Below are 19,737 nucleotides of genomic sequence, written 5' to 3' on the forward strand. Positions count from 1 at the left end.
TGGAAGGTGCTTGACACACATGACTTTGCCTTGTTTAATCAGCAGCTGCATCCATCACTTGTCCCAGCTCATTCCCACTAAGTCAATTCAACCAGATGAATGATGGACCACCCCACAGTCAAATTGTCTCATCCAAGGCCGAACTTCAGCTTGTCGGCTTGAATTCCTTAGCAGGCCTCTTTTGGCCCACGGGCCATATGTTTGACAATATGTCTCCAACAAAATGCTTTCCCCCCCCCCCCCCCCCACAATATGAAAAGTATTACTCGTTTCACTACAGGCTATCTTTGGAGTCATGCCGGGTAAACAGCAAGTCAAAGTACTTGCCAGCTGCACACTGTGTGACAAGAATAATAATGTGTGCACGGAGATGGTCGATTCGCTATCATATTTAATCCGTGGAAAAAATAGTAAAATGGCAGAAATTAAAGACAGGTCTGATTATTTAATGGCACCTCCCCAGAAACCTGGCGATACACATATGGGCGCTTTGACATCTTCTCCACTGACCTTTCCTAGTCCCAAATGTGTCTCCTTGAAGAAAGTCATATCCCTTGTCGGTTGGCTAATACGTTGAAAGATGCCAAAAGACAGAGTGTGAGTGAATGTTGTGAAAATGCATTTTCCATTAATGATTCATCAAAGTGTCAGTGCGGAGGTAAAAGTGGAAAATGTCATTTGGCCAAGTAACACTGATAGAAAAAAGCTCCAACACACACTGACTGGTGTCTATATTGCTTTCTCAGGCAACCACAATGAAGTCAAGGTAAAGAAGAGATTGATTCTGTGGAGCCGGACAGAGATGGGTTGTACATTGGGCTGGATCAGCACCCCCCCACCTTCCCCCTATTGTCCCCCCCACCAGTCAGCCAAACAGTAGGGTGATTAATGACACCCCTTCCATTACCCTCTGAGCAGAGACGGGACGTCAGGTTGAAGGTTGATGGAAAACATCACAGTGTGTGGTATTACGCACCATCATACACATTAGGGTTTCAACCTCACAGAGCGCCCACCTCCCGTTTTCTCTCGTTCTATTTTTTTCCCTGCTGCCACAGCGTATTTATATCTTTCAGGTTTCCTTCCACAACTATGATATGTCGCTGCGGTGGTGGCTCCGCAAGACTTACGGTTATTGCTGAAGTTTTGGGCGAATTGGATTTTGCACATTCTCCCAAAATATAATACCCACATCTGCAATAATAATAATAATGACAATAATAATATTTATTATATACAGGTATCTCTCAATAAGATATAATATCAAAGTTAAATATCACATTTGTTTATTTCAATACTCACATATATCAAACTACTAGTCCAGTTCTTACTATCAAATAAAAAAATACCAATAATATGAAAATTTTATAAATACATATATAGGCATTATGTAGTTTTATCTTTTCCTTGCATTCCTTTGTATGTGTCTGGTTATTGTGTCTACCTGTGCTCATTAACTTGATCAATTGTGTTAGCCAATCAGCTTCTTTGTTTCTTGTCCAGGTGTTCCTCGCTACTTTGTCAATTTGTTTGTCTTTAGTTTCCTGCTTTCTTTCACTTCTGTTTGAATGCCACATGTAGTTGCTGCTCCTTTGTTGCGCAAGACAAGTTTCTTGCATATTTGTTTGCTTACTTTTTTTGGACTTGTTTCTGATCATGCACAAGTTGCTTGCCTCTTTTAAGTTTTAATTTAGTTTGTGTTTTTCATCTTGCCATCGCTGACAACATTAGAAACACAGTAAGTGGAACTCACACTCAACACTAACAAGTTTTTCGTGTCTGAATCAGCTTTTAATTTATGCACAGCAACACAAGCAGACATGTAAAGAGTTAGTTGCAACTGAACCATTGAATAACCTAAATATTTGGTTATGAACAAAAATGTCTCTTCCGGATGGCTGAACTTTTATTTTGCAGTATACACGGGTAGCGCTCCAGTTGGCAAGGCTAGTGTTTGCTACACTGTACAGTAAATACCATAAACATCCTGCTCCCACAAATACAAAAACAGAAAAAAAAAAAAGAAATAGCAAACACTCTTAACATTTTTTTTTCTTACAAAAAATACAAAAAGTACTGCGACTGAACTGGTGCAGGCTAATGTGAATACTGCCAGTTACATTTCAGAATACACAAAGAATTTTCTTTTGAATATTTAAGACAAATATATAAAAAAAATAATTACAAAACTAAATTGTATCAATCACTTGTTGCATGAGTCTAACAGAAAAAAAAATAGCTTGACTTCAAATATCTACAGCCTGATTCTTGCGAGTTATCTTCAAAAGAAAAAAAAAATATGGAATGATGTCATGCAAACTGAAACGTCAGATGAGTCATGCAAAGCGGATTTGATGTGCCTCATTAGAAATGCAGCACTTTTCACAGAGTCACAGGAAAGTTAAAATCGATTCCCCTTTCGTGTTTGTCGAGCTGTCGGTCGGTGGGAGACCCAGTCGTCCATTTCCCAGAAAGGGAACTGAGCTTTCCAAACGTACCGCAAGGCACCTGAGAGTGGGCCGCTCCCCCTGTTGGCATGGCAACGTTTTCGCTGCCAGAGTCTCAAGAGTGGATGGAGCTGCCCGACGCGTGGTTTTATGAATCTCAATATATATGCAACAATTTAATTCAGTCAGGGTGGGGGTGGGTGGGGAGGGGCATCTTCCTCTTTAATAGTCATCGTAGGTGTTGAGGTCGGTGAAGTATGCGTTGGTGTAGGTCTTCCCGGTGCGCTGTGGGTTGAAGTACTTTTGCCGTTCCTCCAGAATCAGATTGTTTTTGTTGAAGGCCTGCATGAGGAAACGAGAAAAGGACCAATTAGTCTGCTCTCATTTTTTTCCTCAATAGTGATTAAATAATTATTCAGCTCAAAAATGGGAAGGGGTATTAGGGGCTGCACTGAAAAGACACAAATTTGTAAACCCAAAAATATTTTTTCTTCTTGAATTAGAATTTTATGAAAGGGATTTTCACATTAAAATATATATCCAATATATATAAAAACCAAATATAATCAAATGTATTTATTGTAATTTCAATGTTGTACACTTTTTTCTTGTTTTCCTTTTTTTAACATATATAACAAAACTTTTTCCTCATAACCACATTTTTTAATTGTGTCAACTTTAATCTCGTCCCTGTTCTTTCCAGTGTGGCCCTAAAAAATAGTCAAGCAACTGAAAGGCATGAAATGAAACATCCATTATATATATATATATTAAAAAAAAAGCAATACTCGGGCATTGGGAACAAGGTTGAAAGGAACGTCCACCACTTGGTTAAAACTGTTTACTTTGGTCTCTGTCATCGCTAACAACCAGTATCAGCCATTTCTGTAGCATTCTGCTACTATCATGAGAATAAAAGAATGTTAACCATAAGGACACGATGGACTCCGCTTTGGAGCTAATCAGCAATTTGATAAGCTCTATGTGATCAATTTGTGTAATTGAACATTTGATGATACCGCACATAGACCGACAGGGAAGGAAGGCGCTATCGTCGCATTTATTTGCCTTGATTTCCGTGATGTGATTTGGATGCAAAGAATTGTAATCAACACGTTGTAGGCCCATAGGGACACTTGGACTGCATCTTTGTGCAAGAGGCCCCTTGGCGACTCCTTCACAGCTGTGCTCGAGTGCTAATGAGCACTTTTTGCACCTAAAAAGCGCTGACTGAAAGATTGTCGGATTCCTAACAATCGAGCACTCAAAGTAATGTGTTGGAAAATGTACCGTGTCAATAATGTAATCGAGAACCTGTTTGGATGGAGACTGAAGATTATCAACTCTTTTGCTGCAGTAGGACTACAAATGCATTATTTGGGGATACTAATGTCAAATTGAATTAAGTAAAAAAAAAAAAAAACAAGATTAGGACGATTTAAATAGCTCAACAGAAGTACTGGCTCTTCATTTTAGTGGCCATAGATTAGCACTTAGTCTGACAACAAATTTTGCTAACACTGCATGTTAGTTGACCAACTTTTTGGGCATACTCAAAGTACTGCAAAGTCTTAATTTAACTATTATAATATGTCACATTCTATTTAATTTCTTCAAATTCGTTAAGGTTAAAATATGGCTTCAAGCTGTTCTGGTGTTAGTGATGAACAGAGGAGCATTTTAAAATAAAAACGCATCGATACATCAAATTAAACACAAACGTGACAAAACGAGAGACAAACATGCAAATAGTGGCAATCGCAAAGAGAAATATCATCTCACAAGCTGTGCAGGGGAGAGGAAAGGAGTGCGACTTCTTCATGATGCTCGGGTAAAATGGGGAGGGGTCTGAGCATGATGGACTAAAGGCTGTACTCCAACCTGTCGCGCACAGGAGGTGCCACAGGAAGTGGAAGGGACACGGTGAGGGGTGGAAGAGGAAGATTCGGAGAATTTGTCGGGAGGGGGGGGGGGGGGGGCGGGGTCGAGAGGTGGGATGTAGTAGCGAGGTCAGTGGTTAGTAGAATATCTCCAGGCCCCGCACAGACACCCCCATGTTAGCAGAGACAGGCTGGTGGTGCATGGCGGGCTCGTCCAAGGGCAAGAGAACCGAAACGTCTGGCTGCAAGGAGAGGAAGGAAACAAAACCAAACCTTTTGCTTCATTATTCTTCAATGGACACCATGTGACCATGTTACCGATATGCGCTGCTTCTTTTTGCTCTGGATGATGATAATGATGACGCTTTGAGAATTATTATTCAAATGCGAGCTCTTGCAAAAACTCAAAAAGAGGCCTATTCTTAATTGAACCTATTTAGAAAGACAGGCACGATATGCCTGAGGAAAAATAATGTTCATTCTATTCAATTTTTTCTTTCTTTTTGTCACATGATGTGGACCGTCTGTATTAATATCCGCCCCCGTCTGCAAATGAACAGAGCAAATTATGCTCCTGACTCTAATTGCATGACAGATGAACGCTCCTGACACCTTCATGCCTTGATGAAATTAGACTTGGACATGTTTGCGCTGAGCCAAATCATCTTTTGCCTAACAAAGCCCCTTGGGTATTCACTTTTTGTTTATAAAACACGTCTTATGTAATTACGTGCAATTTTTCCAGGTCATCGCTGCAGATGAACGGAGCAAGGTAACAATTTATAGAGAAGGTTTATGAGATTAAACTACCTGGAAAGGTCTTTGGGAAGGTCTAGTTGTACTTTCTGGACGGAGATTTGACACCTCAGGTTTAACTTCTTTTTTGTGGGATTTATTTACAACCGTCGTCGCTATCACCGACACTTGAACTACAACTAAAAAGTGGGAGATCTCCAAGACGAGTGTTCCCTGACGGCCCCCAGGTGTATGAATATATTATGAGAAAGCAGAAGTTTGACTCCGACATAGAACAAAGTGACACAGTGAGACGCCAGAGGAGCACATGAAAAGAAATGCAGGCAACACTTGTCAATCTGTTAACAAGGCTAGATCGAGGATGTCAGCACTCTGCGGGTGTTTGTGTGACAGTCGACTCATGCAGCTGGAAGTGGATTTCATCGCAGCAAAAATATCCTGTACAGACCTTAATGGCTTCCACCGTGTCGTATTTGTCCAGTTTGTTGATGTGGTTGGTGATGCTGGTGTTGAGCGGCGCGGCCGAGATGGGGTGGATGACGGTGGCGTCGTGCGATTGCTGTTGGTAGTGTTGGCAGTACGAATACACCAACAGGGTGACCAAGCATCCCAGGATGGAGCTGCTGAGGCCCACGGCAATCATGTGGAATAGGTTGAAGTCTGAATAGAGATGAAGAAGATAGTTGGAGCTGCAAATCACACTGATATAGCACTTATGGAATATTACATACAATACCGTATTTTCCGCACTATAAGGCGCACATAAAAACCTCCAATTTTCTCAAAAGCCGCCTTATAATCCGGTGCGCCTTATAGTATGGAAAATACGGTACTTTAAAATATATATTTTTTTATGTAAATAAACACGGCAGAAGTGACGGCAACAATTTGGGTGTTTGGCTGTGAGCTAACACTCCGTGCGTGCCAGCTGCCAGTTATTTACTAACACGCCAGCGTGTTAGTGCGTTTCTTATGAACTCTGAGCACTTTCATCAGCATTTCTGCAGCTGTTGCACAAGTAAACATGGTTAAAAGAGATTTTATTGAGCTCCTCAAAGTGTAACTGTGTAGCTAAGGTACATTTCTGAATCTGAATTTTAAGTGTAGCGCATTACTGGAGGGTGTGTGGGCGTGGATTAGCATGTAATTCAGATTTTTGCGCCGAGATATTATCAGATCAGCATTTTCCTTCAGTTCTTCTTTTACAGAGGGATTAATCGTAATTTAAATAGAAATGCAAATGACTGCTGCACACCTCTCACACATCCAAGTACACTCACACATTTCTTACCTCCACAGTGTCTCTCCTCCTGACTGGAGCGTGCAATGGAGACTTCTGAAGGAGGAAAAAATAGCAAAAGGTATTAGAATTGGGCCCGGAACGGGCGCAAACACACCCCTGCTCGCGTGACAAATTACACCTCCGTTGGCGAATGCTGAGATGAAAGCTGCTTTCAATATGATAAAGATAACAGAAGAAAGTCTGCAAGCTATAATCATGGCCGTGGCAGCACCTGGAGTGCTTTATGAAAAGTAGAGGTCCTCATTAGAGAAAATGAAGCACAAAACATTCCCAATGCGCCGTAATTGACAAGCCTTCACATTAAAGGCGATTGATGATAGACCAAAACGGGTAATTCTCTCCCATTTTTGCTAAGTATTATATCCCTTGCTAATGAATGCTGAATGATTAAAACCCTTTGATTCAGCTAATTGTTCACGCTTGTGATTAATGGAAGTAATAGCATGGGTCCCATGAATATTGCAAAGTAACATTTTTGCATTCAATTTATTGTCATGGATATTTATGACTACGCATGTGGAAAAAATCAATGCCAATCGGCTTTTCGGGTTACTTTCTGTCGATAGCAATATGGCTGCCTAAGCAGGTGTCAATATTATTGGCGAAGGAAAAACAATGTGTATACATTTGACTTTGACAAATCTGCCATTTCTTCTATTTTCTGACGAAAGATTACGTGCCTTGACTGAGCTATCTCACTATACGTCATACAAGCGCCCAGAGCCAGATAAATAATCAATTTTTTTTCATTACATAATTTAAACGACTGCCTTGGGCCTATGTAGCAAGGATGGATCTTCAATGTATTTGAGTGTATGAATGAGTACCTGGTATAAGGTTGGAGTCTGGAGAGCACGGCCTGTTCTCACTGCTGTTTCCCGAGCACTGATTTCCAGTCGGAAACAGGACATCGCAATGACGGACACGTAACTGGGCCCCTCTAGAGTCGCAGAGGGACCACTGGGACCAGCTGGACCAGCTCTCTGCAAACAAAAATGAGAGTAAATCCCACAGCTGTGTCGTGTTTGTGTGGGCCCTTGGTTATGTATTAGTCATGCATGGCTAGCCTCCACAGGGTCTAGAGTGGCTGAAAAGAATAAGCAATGGAACTTGTGTGTGTACCTGGACAGGCTTGAGTGTTGCATAGTGCCTCCTCAGTGTGCAGGCCAAGGCAGATGTCTCCTCCGTAAGCAGGCGGGGGGTTACTGCAAGTTCGCGTCCTCATGTAATGTCCACCTCCGCATGTCACAGAACACTTGGACCATGAAGACCAACAGGACCAGCTTCCATCCACTTAAAGAAGCAGAAAAAAAAGGTTTCACCTTGAGACAGCAGTAAAACTATATAAGGAAGCTCTACTTTAATTTTCCAAGCCCAGACAAACGGATTAGGATTCAGGGCAGGTAGTGATTTTTGCTTTCAAGAAAGCAAAACAATAAGATAGAAGTAGCTGTCAAATCAGATTTTTCGGGAACACAAACTCATGCCTGATTTATGTTGCTGTTCAAAAGGAGCTGCTGCAAGCTTTTATTTTTATTTTTTTTAGACGAAACAAAAATGATGAAAAATTGTGCGTGAATTCTGACATGACAGAAAGTATGCGTCCTACAGCTGTTCCAAATAAATCCAGATATCCCCGAACTCATCCATTTCTCTTTTTTTAATTGAGATAAATGAACCATCGGCAATCGCGTTACTGATCGCAGCATCGGTTTCATTACTTTTATTAAACCACTTATGTTACTAAAAACAGATTCATTTGTTTCTAAACCAGACGGATGGTCGGAACGACACCCTTTTCCTCCTTTCGAGAGTTGAATTAAAACGAATCAGATTGGACTACAAAGGATCACAGCTGGTCTCTTGCCATTTGCTGAGATGGCTAAAATGGCGTCTGGATTTCAGATGGACCATTGTGACTTTCCTGAACATTTGGCGCCACGATTCTTTATCCATTAATAGATGTCTTGATCTTCTCCATTTGTTGAGTGGACATCCCTTACCAGGACAAGGAGTACTGTTGCACTCCTGGTATTCCTGGGCAGCCCCCATGCAGGTCTGACCGCCGTGCTTTGGTTCCGGGTTGCTGCAAGCCCGTTTCCTGTTGCGAATTCCACGACTGCAGTCTCTGCTGCACTGGGTCCAAGAAGACCACGAGGACCAGCCACCATTAACAGTACGGGCGGAGATCTTCCCCAGATGAAGAACCTCACCTGCAAAGGAAAATTGCTTTAGCTCATTTCTGGTTTCTGAAGATGGATTTAGTAAGCTAAGTGCGGCTCCTCGTGTTCATCAAACAACATCAGTTTTCATCATTAGTGCTCTCATGTGGAATGAATCATAGAATCCAAAAGCGAAACTTTTATTAAACTATAATCATCTCGTACATTAGTCAACGTTGTGGAACTGTTGCAGCCGGTGAGAGGCATGGAGCACTAGAGGGAAGGAAGAATCATCTAGCCTGTCTGAGTGAGCGAACGATAATCACCTGAGATGAAATTACAATGACTGTCCAGCTCGGATGAGTCATTTTTTCCTTGGCCGCTGTCTGCTTTTACAGACGATAATGGAGCTCCAGCTCTTAAAAGCCAGGTTGCTGCTTTACTTTCATGTCATTCTTCATCAACTCTTCTTCAAGGCTTTTGATTTTTCTACCATCTTTCTTTTGGGCCTTTTTAAATTAGTCTCATTACCATTCCGCTGTTTTTCCAGCCCTTCTTGTATTGTCAGCGAGACGGAGTGTTTACCTCAAGCTAGTCCTAACCTCTTCATAAATACGGTTGACGTTGGCAGCTTACCGCCTCATCACCTCGCAAGCTGGCGTGTGGACCGACGGGGCCCGTCCAAGCGTGTGCTCTTTATCGATTCTAAGCGCGGAGTACCACGGGCTGACCTGCCTGCAGCCGTGACCTGATACTCTTCACCCAGACTTATTTGAGGGCCATGTATTGAACGGCTGGCCGTCATGATTAGGTTGGGCAGCTTCATCAGGTTTCATCTCATTAGTGCAGGCAACTTCTTATCTTATTGTCACGGAAATAATGCAAAAGGGAGAATTGTCATTAGTCAATTTATTGACCTATATGACCTTTAAACAAAACTAACCATTTACGTATCATGTCAATGCAAAATAATTCTTGTGTTTCACGCTATTAAATGTTATGGTTGCTCACAGTGGAACCACACAAATACGGAAATTTCGGCGCTGACCTGAAATCTGTCAGCCGGCAGCTTCCTCAAGGGAAGTTTTCTTTTTTTTGCCGAGGAGCCATATAAAGATAAAGCAATTAAAATTCTAGAAAGGGCACAGGGGTGTAATGAACAGACTCACAAATGAAATGTGTACAAAAATAACAGGACACCTGGAAATATAGAAATAAATAAGGCGGCTTCATTCCGAGCACGTCTTTGCTCTTCAAAGAATGAAACAACAACATGACAGCTGGCGGTAGTCGCATTAGAAAGGCTCTCTTGTCTGTTCGACTTTTTTTTTTTCGGGTTCATATCACATATGGGTTCCATCAAAGCCAACGTCTGCCTTTAAGGATGTTAAATCATAATGCCAACTCAGCAATCCTTCTCCATATGCTGGCTCATTGTTTATAAGGTACCTGGTAAGACTCGCTTGATCTAAGCTTCTGACAGACGGTCGGCCCTCCAACGCAATTTTTTCAACTCCAACTTCCACAGTAACTCAACGCGGACACCGTTACGGTATTTGATGTTAAGTGGAAATTATTTGAAAACAGATGCTCATGGGAATAAATTAAAGCTATAAAGCAAAAGGTATGCTTTTGAAAATTCCAGGTTGAAAGGTTATTGTCTGAGTTGGAGTGCACAATGCAGATGTGAGCCTCCATTTGATGGTTTTGAATATATAACAACATGAAAAAAGTGAGGGAGAAAAAAAGATTTTTCTTCTTCTTTGTCAAATAACAAGCTTTTCTTCTCCCCAGGTAAATTGAGTCACCGATGGCACCCAAGGAAGAATCCAGTCGGAAAAAGTAAAGCGAGAAAACAAGCTACAAGTCTCCGCCTTGGTTTAAAGGTCAGGATCAAATCTTTTTCTCTCATTAAAGGGCACAGTCCAAACTTCCTGACAGGCAATTTTTCAAGTCAAAAGCATCATTTCATTGAAAACAAAGCAGAAAATGTTGGAGGACGACTACTTATGCTGTTTTTTTTTCTCCTTCATATCACTTAAATGGATTGTGGAAAATGTGCACGAAAAATCAAACAACTGACATTAATACAAAGAAGTGTGGGCCGAAACAAAAAACAGTGATTTAAAAAAAAATCTGACTCGCCAAATCTATTCCACCAAGCAAATGTCATACATCAAATATTAAAACATAAAACAGTGAATTAAATACAAAACATAACCTAAAACCTCAACTGCACGCTTATCTTAACCCCGTGCAGTTTTTCTCTTCCGAGTCAGTCGTACTTTAAAAGCCAAGCGTGCCGGCTCAGACGAGAAGACGAAAACAAAGCAGAGACAATAAGGATAGCGCAGCGCTTATCATCAGTCAGCACTGGCGTCCGTCCAACAAGTCTTTGCTGTGGAGAAAAGTAATCTGTTGCCCACAAGAGGGTCTTGGCCCTTATAGCGCATCAGCTCAAGTGAAACGCATCAAGCCTGCTGCTGCTATGCTGACATGCCACACTTTCTCCAGGGGAAACAATGAAGCCATCGCTCACTAAAGCAATCTGACCAAAGAATAAACTCTTTCAAAGTGATGGCTTTGCTTTCTACCTTGGTTGGCCTTGGTGAATAAAAAAAAATCCAAAAACACCGCGGTTTAATTCCAACACATTAATGGTAGTGCTCCTTACTATATATGACCACTGAAACTAGATCATTAATTTCTTTCCATTGATTGAACTAGACAAGCATATTAGTTTTTATAGTCATTCATACTACGGGCCGGCAAGGGGTCACACGGAATGACTTACGACTAAAGCTTTAATACGTTTAAGGCCCGTCTGAGACAGACAGGTTGTTGGATTCAAACAGTGAGAGGTGTTAAAATGTGTTTAAATATTTCAAAAGATATATATTTGTGTAAATGAACAGATTTCAGAACTGTCGAAAAAAATTGTGCTTTGACAAAGATAATAAAATATGTCTCTTTAAAGGCAAAATATACCGATTATTTTTGTGTTTTTGACACGGTTCTTTTATAATTATTCTGAGCAGGTGAGTCGAATCAAGTGCCAACGTTTCTCGTATGAAATGACTTCTCTATGCTATTATGTGAGTAACTAAGCATCTTCTGATTAAAATTACCTGAAGTTTAATTGCAAAGACCTCATCTCTTCAAAATCGCACTAATCATATTAATGCTTGCTGAGCATACTTAATCGAAAGAGTCTTTTAAGTTAGGTATGTCAAATACGAAGCATGAAATGAACCCCCAAGCTTAGATTCTGACATTTGTGCTTGAAGCCATAACAGGTTCTTCCTAATGAAGTTATCGTGATCATTAAGCTAAGATCATTCATGTGAATCAGCACAATATACGGTTAGCCGTAAAATGTTTTTAAAAATTCCCTCCAATAAAAACAGATATGCATCATGAGTTAAAAGCAATGATGGCTTTTTCGTGCATTGTCTTGTGCACGTTACGTGATGATGGAGAAATGAGGCAGATGAGTTCCCAAAGATGTTGGGAGATTATTGGAGCAGCCAGCAGCCAGTGCGTTAAAGAGAACGCTCGTAATGAATCGGGTTCAAATGAGAAACCAAAATGAAGGCCATAAACTTGAAACACTACTGACCGTGAATGGAATTGCCTCATAAACATCTATTTTCATTTGCATACGAGCGCGTAGATTTTATTTTCCCTGTCTGATTTGCGAGACGGGAGGAAACGACCTGATTTGTTTTTAGGCGCTACTCAGTGCTACATCGCTAAACATGAATAGTAAAATTTTGGGAAAAGATTCACACCTTGTTTTTCCACTTGAGTACACACAATGTCTGCTAAAAAAAAAAATCTTATGTTTCAATCAAGACAGCCTTTATTAAATTACGTCCCTTAATAAATTCATTCATTTTTCCCCTTTTAAATAAAAAAATTAACATCCCTGAAGGGATTTGCCCTCAGGCTACATTGCCATCCGCCAAAAGAAAAAAAAACATTATTTTCATTTATTTTATTATTTCCTCCTGGCTCTTGGGGTTCTCAAAAGGTTTTCTGAGAGGGGCTCGCCCTGGTTGGCATCCTCGCTTGAGAGGCTTGTCATTGCTGTCCTTTTTTGTCACTTGCTGTGATTAATACACGTGATGGGATGTCAGGCTTCTACCTAGTGACATTTTCTAATGAAACACATACGTCGGTCGGCATGCACGCACATCCTCCTGATAATGAGGAACAAGGCAAATCAGTTAAAGCTCCCTGGTGTCTCTCACGTCAAGTTTTTTTTTTTTTTTTTCTCACGTGCCCGTTGGTGCTCAGTGCAAACCCCTCGAGGTGTTTTTAAAAGTGTCAGCTTCAACAATATGCACCCGTGACAACATTAGACTAGACTGTTAATCTGAAATAATGAAGCAGGAAGAAGAAACATCCTAGTGACATATGGGAACACCCAGACTCAACTCAAAGTGGAACAAGCCATTATGATAAGCCCTTGTTTTCCCACCAACACTCTTTTTTTCCCCCCTACTGCAGTGATTTTTTTTACACCCTCTATCTTTAAACTTGCACTTAACAACATGCCAATTAGCTGCCTCTTTGTACGCACGCTGAGAAGTACTTGTTTCTGAAAGTCCAAACGGGAATAGCTGCAAAAAAAACAAAAACTAGGCAGAAATATTATTAGCTATTACACCTGGAATGAGACGTAGAAGTCAGTGAGAATTATTAGTGTCCATAGAAACAAGCAAGAATTAGCTTGTGTGTTTGTCATTATTTTAGCAGCGTATCGAATAATTGCAAGTCAAGTACGAACCATACAGTGTAAAAGGGGCAATAGTTGGACGGATCGACTATGTCGAAAAATTAATAATTCTAGCCTAACTACTAATTAAGTTGCTCTCAATACCTTTGGTTGAATTATATATCATGGCAGAGATTGATGTGGTTATAATCTAAAGATTGGCTTTTGGATTGGAACTTAATTAACATGTCTGATGCTTTGGTGTGTTGATAAATGACAGAAGCTGAAATATGAGTGGGTTTTTTTTTCGGGTCATGGCGTTTAAATGCAAAGAAGGTAGAAAGATATAGCTTCTCACCATCAGTGGAGCAGCCGGTGGAACCGTCGCTAGAGCAGTAGCGCATCTCAATCCTCTGCCTGCCCACCTCCAGCAAGCTGGCATCCGGGATGCGAGCCTTGCACGTGTAACGGAAACGCTGCTCGTAATGCCCTCCGTTGTCGGAGATGTTAACCGGTGTCCACGGGGTCCAGGGTGTGGTCTTCTTCAGGTCTGGACAAGGCTGGGAGTTGCATGACTGGTATTCCTGCAGGGACAAAATGTCAAGCATGAAAAGTTCAGACAAACGATTGCTGTGTTTCTCAAGCTTAATAAAACACCTGACAATAGCAGAACTTTGACATGACACATTATTGACAGTCTTTTTTCATATTTCATTGCTGCTCATCCTTTAAAGCCAGCTGATTCTGGTTCTGGTTGGTTTATGTGGCCGGGGACCAGCTACATTCCCCTTTGGACCATTTCACTGAACATGGCGAGACGCAAACAAAGCAGGCAGTAAAGGTCATTGATGGAGTTCAGAGGCAAGTGGAAAGGAAAGGAGGGCTGGAAAGGGGAAGGTGGAAATGAGGCTCTTTCCCCTGTCTGCATTGAGCTATAAATATGAAAAACACATCCCTGAAGCTCAGGATGTGAGTCACATGGCTTTAAATTTCCTTCCATTAGGACAAGTGGTCAGAAAATAACATTTGTGCTGCTATATGTGAGAAGAAGATAATCACGGCAGTTCTATGCCAGAGGAAGTAGAAGAGCGACTACTATTTTCCCCTTGCAGTCTTGTTTATTTATGCTGAATATGACTTGAGTGACTGCCAGACCTTGAAAAATAAGATAAGCGCTCCGGCAGCTCGAGTAGCGTGACAGGTCACACCATTAGGTACACCTACACAATCAAATGCGATTGAAAAAGTTGTGTGAAAACATTTTTCGAGTCAACAATGTTTAAATGTCCCCGCACTGCACTTCTCTATTAGGGTTGACAACCTTAAATACTTCAAGAGACATTTCAAGCGTCGTCTACAGAAAATAAAGACACAAAACCCTTTTGACATTCCAAGTGAGGATAACATATTACTTTTTTCTCTTGAAGTCTTCAATTTGGTTTTTAGCTGTCTGTTTTGTTACTTTGATTCCTGTTGTTTCGAATTTCTTTATCGATTCACATTAGCATCTTGTTTACCTTGGCAAATTCCTTTATATTAAATCACTTGTATTGCACTCCAGTGTCTGCTATCTGCTTCCATGTAGTTCCTCCCCAACCATGCCCATCTATGACAAATTGACTTTCCAAAGTCACAAACACCAACGATAAACGTGGTTGATATTCTTGCAGTCAGACCAGGCTGCATTGGGCAAGATACCAAGAACAGGGTCTTTAATGAACAAGAAGCTCTTGTCACATTTCTACTTAAGGAGCTGCCTTGTTCTCCTAAACGTACACTTGTTTTAGTTACTTGGAACAAGTCGTGTACATTTCCCCCGGCCCACCAAATCTGGAGACAAATACATTATCTTCTCAAATGAAGTAGCCTCTTGGTCTCATTCCATCCATTTCTGCATTGCATCTTTTACAGTTCACAACTCATCATCCAACTTTTGTTCCTCCTTTTCCCGTCACACGTTCCCTCTCTTCTTTAAAGGTTAAAAAAAAGAAACACTGGTGGAATTGAAATTCCGTTAGTGTCCGTGATGAACGGGCGCGTCAGGTCCACTGCACTTCCTGCCTCTTTCCATCTAGCACCCTAATCGCCACCACGCATTAATATTTAACATTGTTCCGTATAAGCCGCCGGCGGTCTGTGATCATCAGACACAACAACGGGGTAGAGACAACCTTCATGTCTTTCTGGCCAACTACAAAAATAAAACACTAACAAAAAGCGAGATAAAGATAAGTGATCTGTGGGTGTTGTGAGTTGTTAATGGTTGGCCAACACAGTAAATATTTAATGAAATCGCTCCGGTATGCTTTCGTCTCCAATGCTCTCAAAGGATTCACGTCAATCCAGAGGTCTAAGGATCATTACTAATCTTAAATCTGCCTCAAGACTCTCTAAGTACTGCTTGTATATATTTTATAGCAAGATGGTCAATGTATACCTAGCAAAAAGAAATCTTAATGACTGAATCCACTTGAAAGCTCTATGGCTTAGTAAGAGGTTGGAAAGCCTTTAAATGAATACCAGAGAATCAAATATAAATCTTAAAGGGCTACAAATGACTTTTCAATGTCCATTTGAGGTCAGCCAGACAACCGTATTTTCCGGGCTATAAGCCGCACTTGAATATAAGCCGCACCAGCTAAAATCTTCTTTTGTTTATATATATAAATTGCACCGGACTTTATATTAAAAGTGCTCATTTCAATTACCTGTATTACCAAAACATATGCTCGGTTTATAGTCCAGAAAATACGGTACATTGCGAGAACACTGCAAAACGAGATGTTCTGTTTCATGCTGTGAATCAAAAGTGTATTGGGAGGGTGTGAGGAACATCTACTTCAAAAATAGACATAAAGAACCCCAAGAAAGAAGGAAATATTCCTTGGCAGGCATGTGTGCTTAGTGTAATTACTTCTCATTAAGTGTGTTTTTGTGGCTGTGCTACTCAGAACGTTAGAGGTGAATAATAACGAGACTTGCCTTTCAAACCTCCCACCATGATGGCCCTAATTATGCTTCTTATTGGTGTGCCTCGTTGTTGTTGGATGCAGAGGTTATGTTGGTGTATATTATCGGCACACACTCTAGCTCCCTGACATTTAAGACAAACATCCAGATGTGAAATATTAGTGTGACTAATCCTCTTTAGAGGCTTTATCTAACGCCATCGTGTCCATGGCGACGGCGCGTTCATCACCTCACATCTCCATGACGCGTCAAGTTTAATTAGCAGTGTCTACTGCAGCACACTTTGTCAAATGCAGACTTCACCCTGAGTGACTTACTACTTTAACTTGCATAAAAATACACACATGGCTTAAAAAAAAAATACGTTGAGGTCTCAGGTAGTGTACATAAACTCAAAATTGTTTGCAAAAGACCTCCAGAATTTCATATTTTCAAATCTTCATGGCAGACGGTAGTGTGGATGGAAGAATTGCTTCCTCCACATCTCCATGGGTTCATGAGGTCCATAATTCTTGCAACAGTGATCTCCCGCCTGGACCTTGATTACATGTAGCTAGGCAAGGGAGAGTTGGTATGCAAAATGGTATTACAAAACTACTAGTCAAGACATTTACGAGGGGGAACGTTAAAAATGTCCTTGAAAATAAGCACTTGACCTTGGGTTCTTCTGAAAAAGAAATGTTCTACAGGAATCTTGTGCTTATAGAAGTTGAGATTATATATTTGAGTCCGCAATCATATTCCTTATTCCATATCCCAAATTGGATTCTGTGGTATTCAAACTGCTCAAATCTATTATAAAGTGCAAAATTCTTCAGATTTTCGTTTCCGCTATTTAACCCATTCACTCCCGTTGACGGCTATGGATGTTAAAGATCCATTTTAACAGCGAATGAGTTGAAACGTAAAACATAAATAGTCGTAGCTGTCGCAGTTAAGATGTCACTGAGTCCTCTCGCTTCTCTTGACAGCATTGTCAGGCAGGCTGTTTGATTTTAGGAGCAGCGAGAAGCCAATCCCGAGCAAAGTTGTACGTCACCGCAGTGTGAATAATTAAAATATGAATTGACACCCCTCCCTCCTTGTTTGGCTGTTTGGATGACCTTCATTAGTGAAACCTTTTCACAATCAGCCATGCATGATTTGCAACGCAAGTTAGATGTAATTACAGGGTTGAATCACACAAAGATCCGACTGACATTCACATTCTATTATGAAACGTTTCGATTGTTCGTAATTATAAAAGTTCATTGTGGCATAGAGGGCGAAATAGCTTCAACGTGTTTGCCGCTTGCAGACATTTTCATGCTTTCACATTTTTGGAGGAGTTTGGGGAAGCCCATTTTAGTCTGTATAATATAATGCATTGAAAGATAAGATCACTCACTCAACTGTGGAAAATGCATTAGTTCCAATCAGTCCAGACTTTCTACTCTGAGCATCAAGAGCTTCTCTCAAATTCCATTTGTATATTGCACTATTCACTATCACTCCGTTCCCAGAATACATCAGAGCATCATGGCCAATGCATCGATGCGGCTATTTTAACGTGTACGATGTATCCCGCGGAGAAGAGCCACTATCAGGTGAATGAAAGTCTAAATGGGGAGATGCTTTTTCCATTTGTGTGATGTTGTGTAACAACTTACACGTTATGGTCAATTATCAGTACGCAAGAATGAGGCTACTGTGTGGGAGGCTTCATAATACAGTGCTGATTTTTTTTCCCCATCTTATCAAATGGTCCATTAGATAATGCTTATGGCGTACTTTTTTCCACAAATGTTAATTTAGTCGACCACAGTGTTGTTGGGAAGGCGGGCATGTAATAAATATATTTCCCTATCCACCCTTGGCTACTATTCAAGAATAAATATGGACAGTGATGCCATTGCTGGGAATGTAATTTCTGGATGAGCAAGTTAAGAAAGTTGAAATAAATTTAAAGAATCGTCTAACATCTAAACAAAACACTCTGATAGAAGGACAAGAGGGAAAGGACATCCACATATCTCTATTTCATTTCCAAGATAAAAGCAAGGGAGATGATGTGATCACCCCGCCACGTTGCCATCGATAACAAATTGTTCAGCCTGACCTTTACTTTGTGCTTTTCTTTAGGAACACACAAAACCTGTTCAAATTGCATTTGTGGTGTAAAATAGTTCCCAGCAATAGAATTGATGCTTTCACAGGATAAAAATGTTTTTGCATGACGTACCTGGCCACACCCGGGACAGTCATTGCCATTCTCACATGTTCTCCGCCGCGACTGGATGCCGCCGCCGCAAGGCACATTGCACCGTTCCCATGCCGACCAAGCCGACCAGTAGACGTGTGGAGGGCAGGGCAAGTGTTCATTACAATACCTGCCCGAGAAAAACAAGTGACATCACGATCTGGGAGTTAGGCAAGAACCAAAAAAACCCATTCAACAAGTAGAAATAGAAAAAAGTGCATGTAGAAACAATATCCCGTTTTTTACAGTGTTAAGAAAAATGCAAAACGATCGTGCATGAATTAAAAAACACGAGGAAAGTGTCCTTTGAATACTCAACAGACGCCGACGCACTGATTGCCTCGGCAACAAACTGCAAAAGTTACAAAGACTTCATCGTGCAAGGCCGGAATGTCTCGAAAGGTATATAAACTTAACAAATTGGACAGAAGTACTGCATTGCTTTGCTCGTGCCTTGAATATGGCACAACATTTCGTCAACGTGCTTAAAATATTGCATTTAAATGACGACAACATACACACAAGGCATTTCTAATTGCAAAAAAAAAATACCAGACATGATAGCACTTACTTTATAATATTATTGTCAGACTTATTAGAGTCATTATAATTGACAATTTTTCGATACGCTTTATTTACTGTTTGGACTTGACTGTCTTCTGAGAAAAGTGCTGAAATAGCTTTCCATGCTTAAATGGGGTCTTATCCATTGTCCTATTCTCAAATAAGCCGCTCTTCGTGAACAATCAAAAGCGATATTCTTGAATATTGTGATTGGAGAAAATAATCCTTGGAGCAGTTTTCTTTTTGATGTTGACTAATCTGCTTGCTTAAAGTTGGACAGAATGGTGGGACTTGGGAGCGGGACAACAAAAAAGTGTGAAGGAGAGACTGAATCACAACAATCGTGTGCACGCTGCATAGATTAGCAGGTTTACAATAAATCACAAGCCAAATGAGTCACCCCCAAAAACACCGATAATAAACATCTTGAGCAGATTAAGTTCTTCAAATCCCATTGCAGTGTTTGTCCATTCCATTTAAGCAATTTTCTTTCCAAAATGCGACTAATGAGTCAATAAGTAGTATGAACTAACCAATAGTTGCTCAATGTGGGGATTATTAACGTGCCAGATTTAAGATCCGCATGATTGCTCGGATTCAGAACATTTGCTTCACCTTTAAATGCTTCGGCTGCTACGAAGGCAAATTAATGGGAAGTCACTAGTTCAAAGTGTTGTTAATGCTCCAGCTGATTGG

The 19,737-nt window shown here is 40.7% G+C and overlaps 1 protein-coding gene and 1 long non-coding RNA gene across 6 annotated transcripts in view; one reads left to right on the plus strand and one right to left on the minus strand.

Moving 5' to 3' along the window:
- The first annotated feature begins 290 nt into the window (after window positions 1–290).
- LOC125985726 (uncharacterized) overlaps window positions 291–19,737 on the plus strand; it is a 70,518-nt gene continuing 51,071 nt past the window's right edge. Inside the window, exons 1-2 of the long non-coding RNA XR_007487419.2 lie at window positions 291–1,738; window positions 10,343–10,434. This is a non-coding gene — a long non-coding RNA (uncharacterized lncRNA). The remainder of the gene's footprint in view (window positions 1,739–10,342; window positions 10,435–19,737) is intronic.
- The window catches only part of sema5a (sema domain, seven thrombospondin repeats (type 1 and type 1-like), transmembrane domain (TM) and short cytoplasmic domain, (semaphorin) 5A), a 66,950-nt gene continuing 48,982 nt past the window's right edge, over window positions 1,770–19,737 (minus strand). For 3 of the 5 annotated variants that reach the window (XM_049748760.2, XM_049748762.2, XM_049748761.2), the window contains 8 exons: window positions 18,460–18,607; window positions 13,627–13,852; window positions 8,390–8,599; window positions 7,509–7,679; window positions 7,214–7,369; window positions 6,375–6,419; window positions 5,532–5,743; window positions 1,770–2,789 (listed from right to left, as the gene is read on the minus strand). In XM_049748760.2, coding sequence (XP_049604717.1) covers window positions 2,670–2,789; window positions 5,532–5,743; window positions 6,375–6,419; window positions 7,214–7,369; window positions 7,509–7,679; window positions 8,390–8,599; window positions 13,627–13,852; window positions 18,460–18,607 — 1,288 coding nt within the window. In that variant the 3' untranslated portion in view covers window positions 1,770–2,669. Of the gene's footprint in view, window positions 2,790–4,229; window positions 4,570–5,531; window positions 5,744–6,374; window positions 6,420–7,213; window positions 7,370–7,508; window positions 7,680–8,389; window positions 8,600–13,626; window positions 13,853–18,459; window positions 18,608–19,737 lie in introns of all 5 variants that reach the window. The other 2 variants (XR_007487417.1, XR_007487418.2) reach the window with 2 other exon arrangements.

This window comes from Syngnathus scovelli, chromosome 18 (genome assembly GCF_024217435.2).
Source record: "Syngnathus scovelli strain Florida chromosome 18, RoL_Ssco_1.2, whole genome shotgun sequence".
NCBI lineage: Eukaryota > Metazoa > Chordata > Actinopteri > Syngnathiformes > Syngnathidae > Syngnathus > Syngnathus scovelli.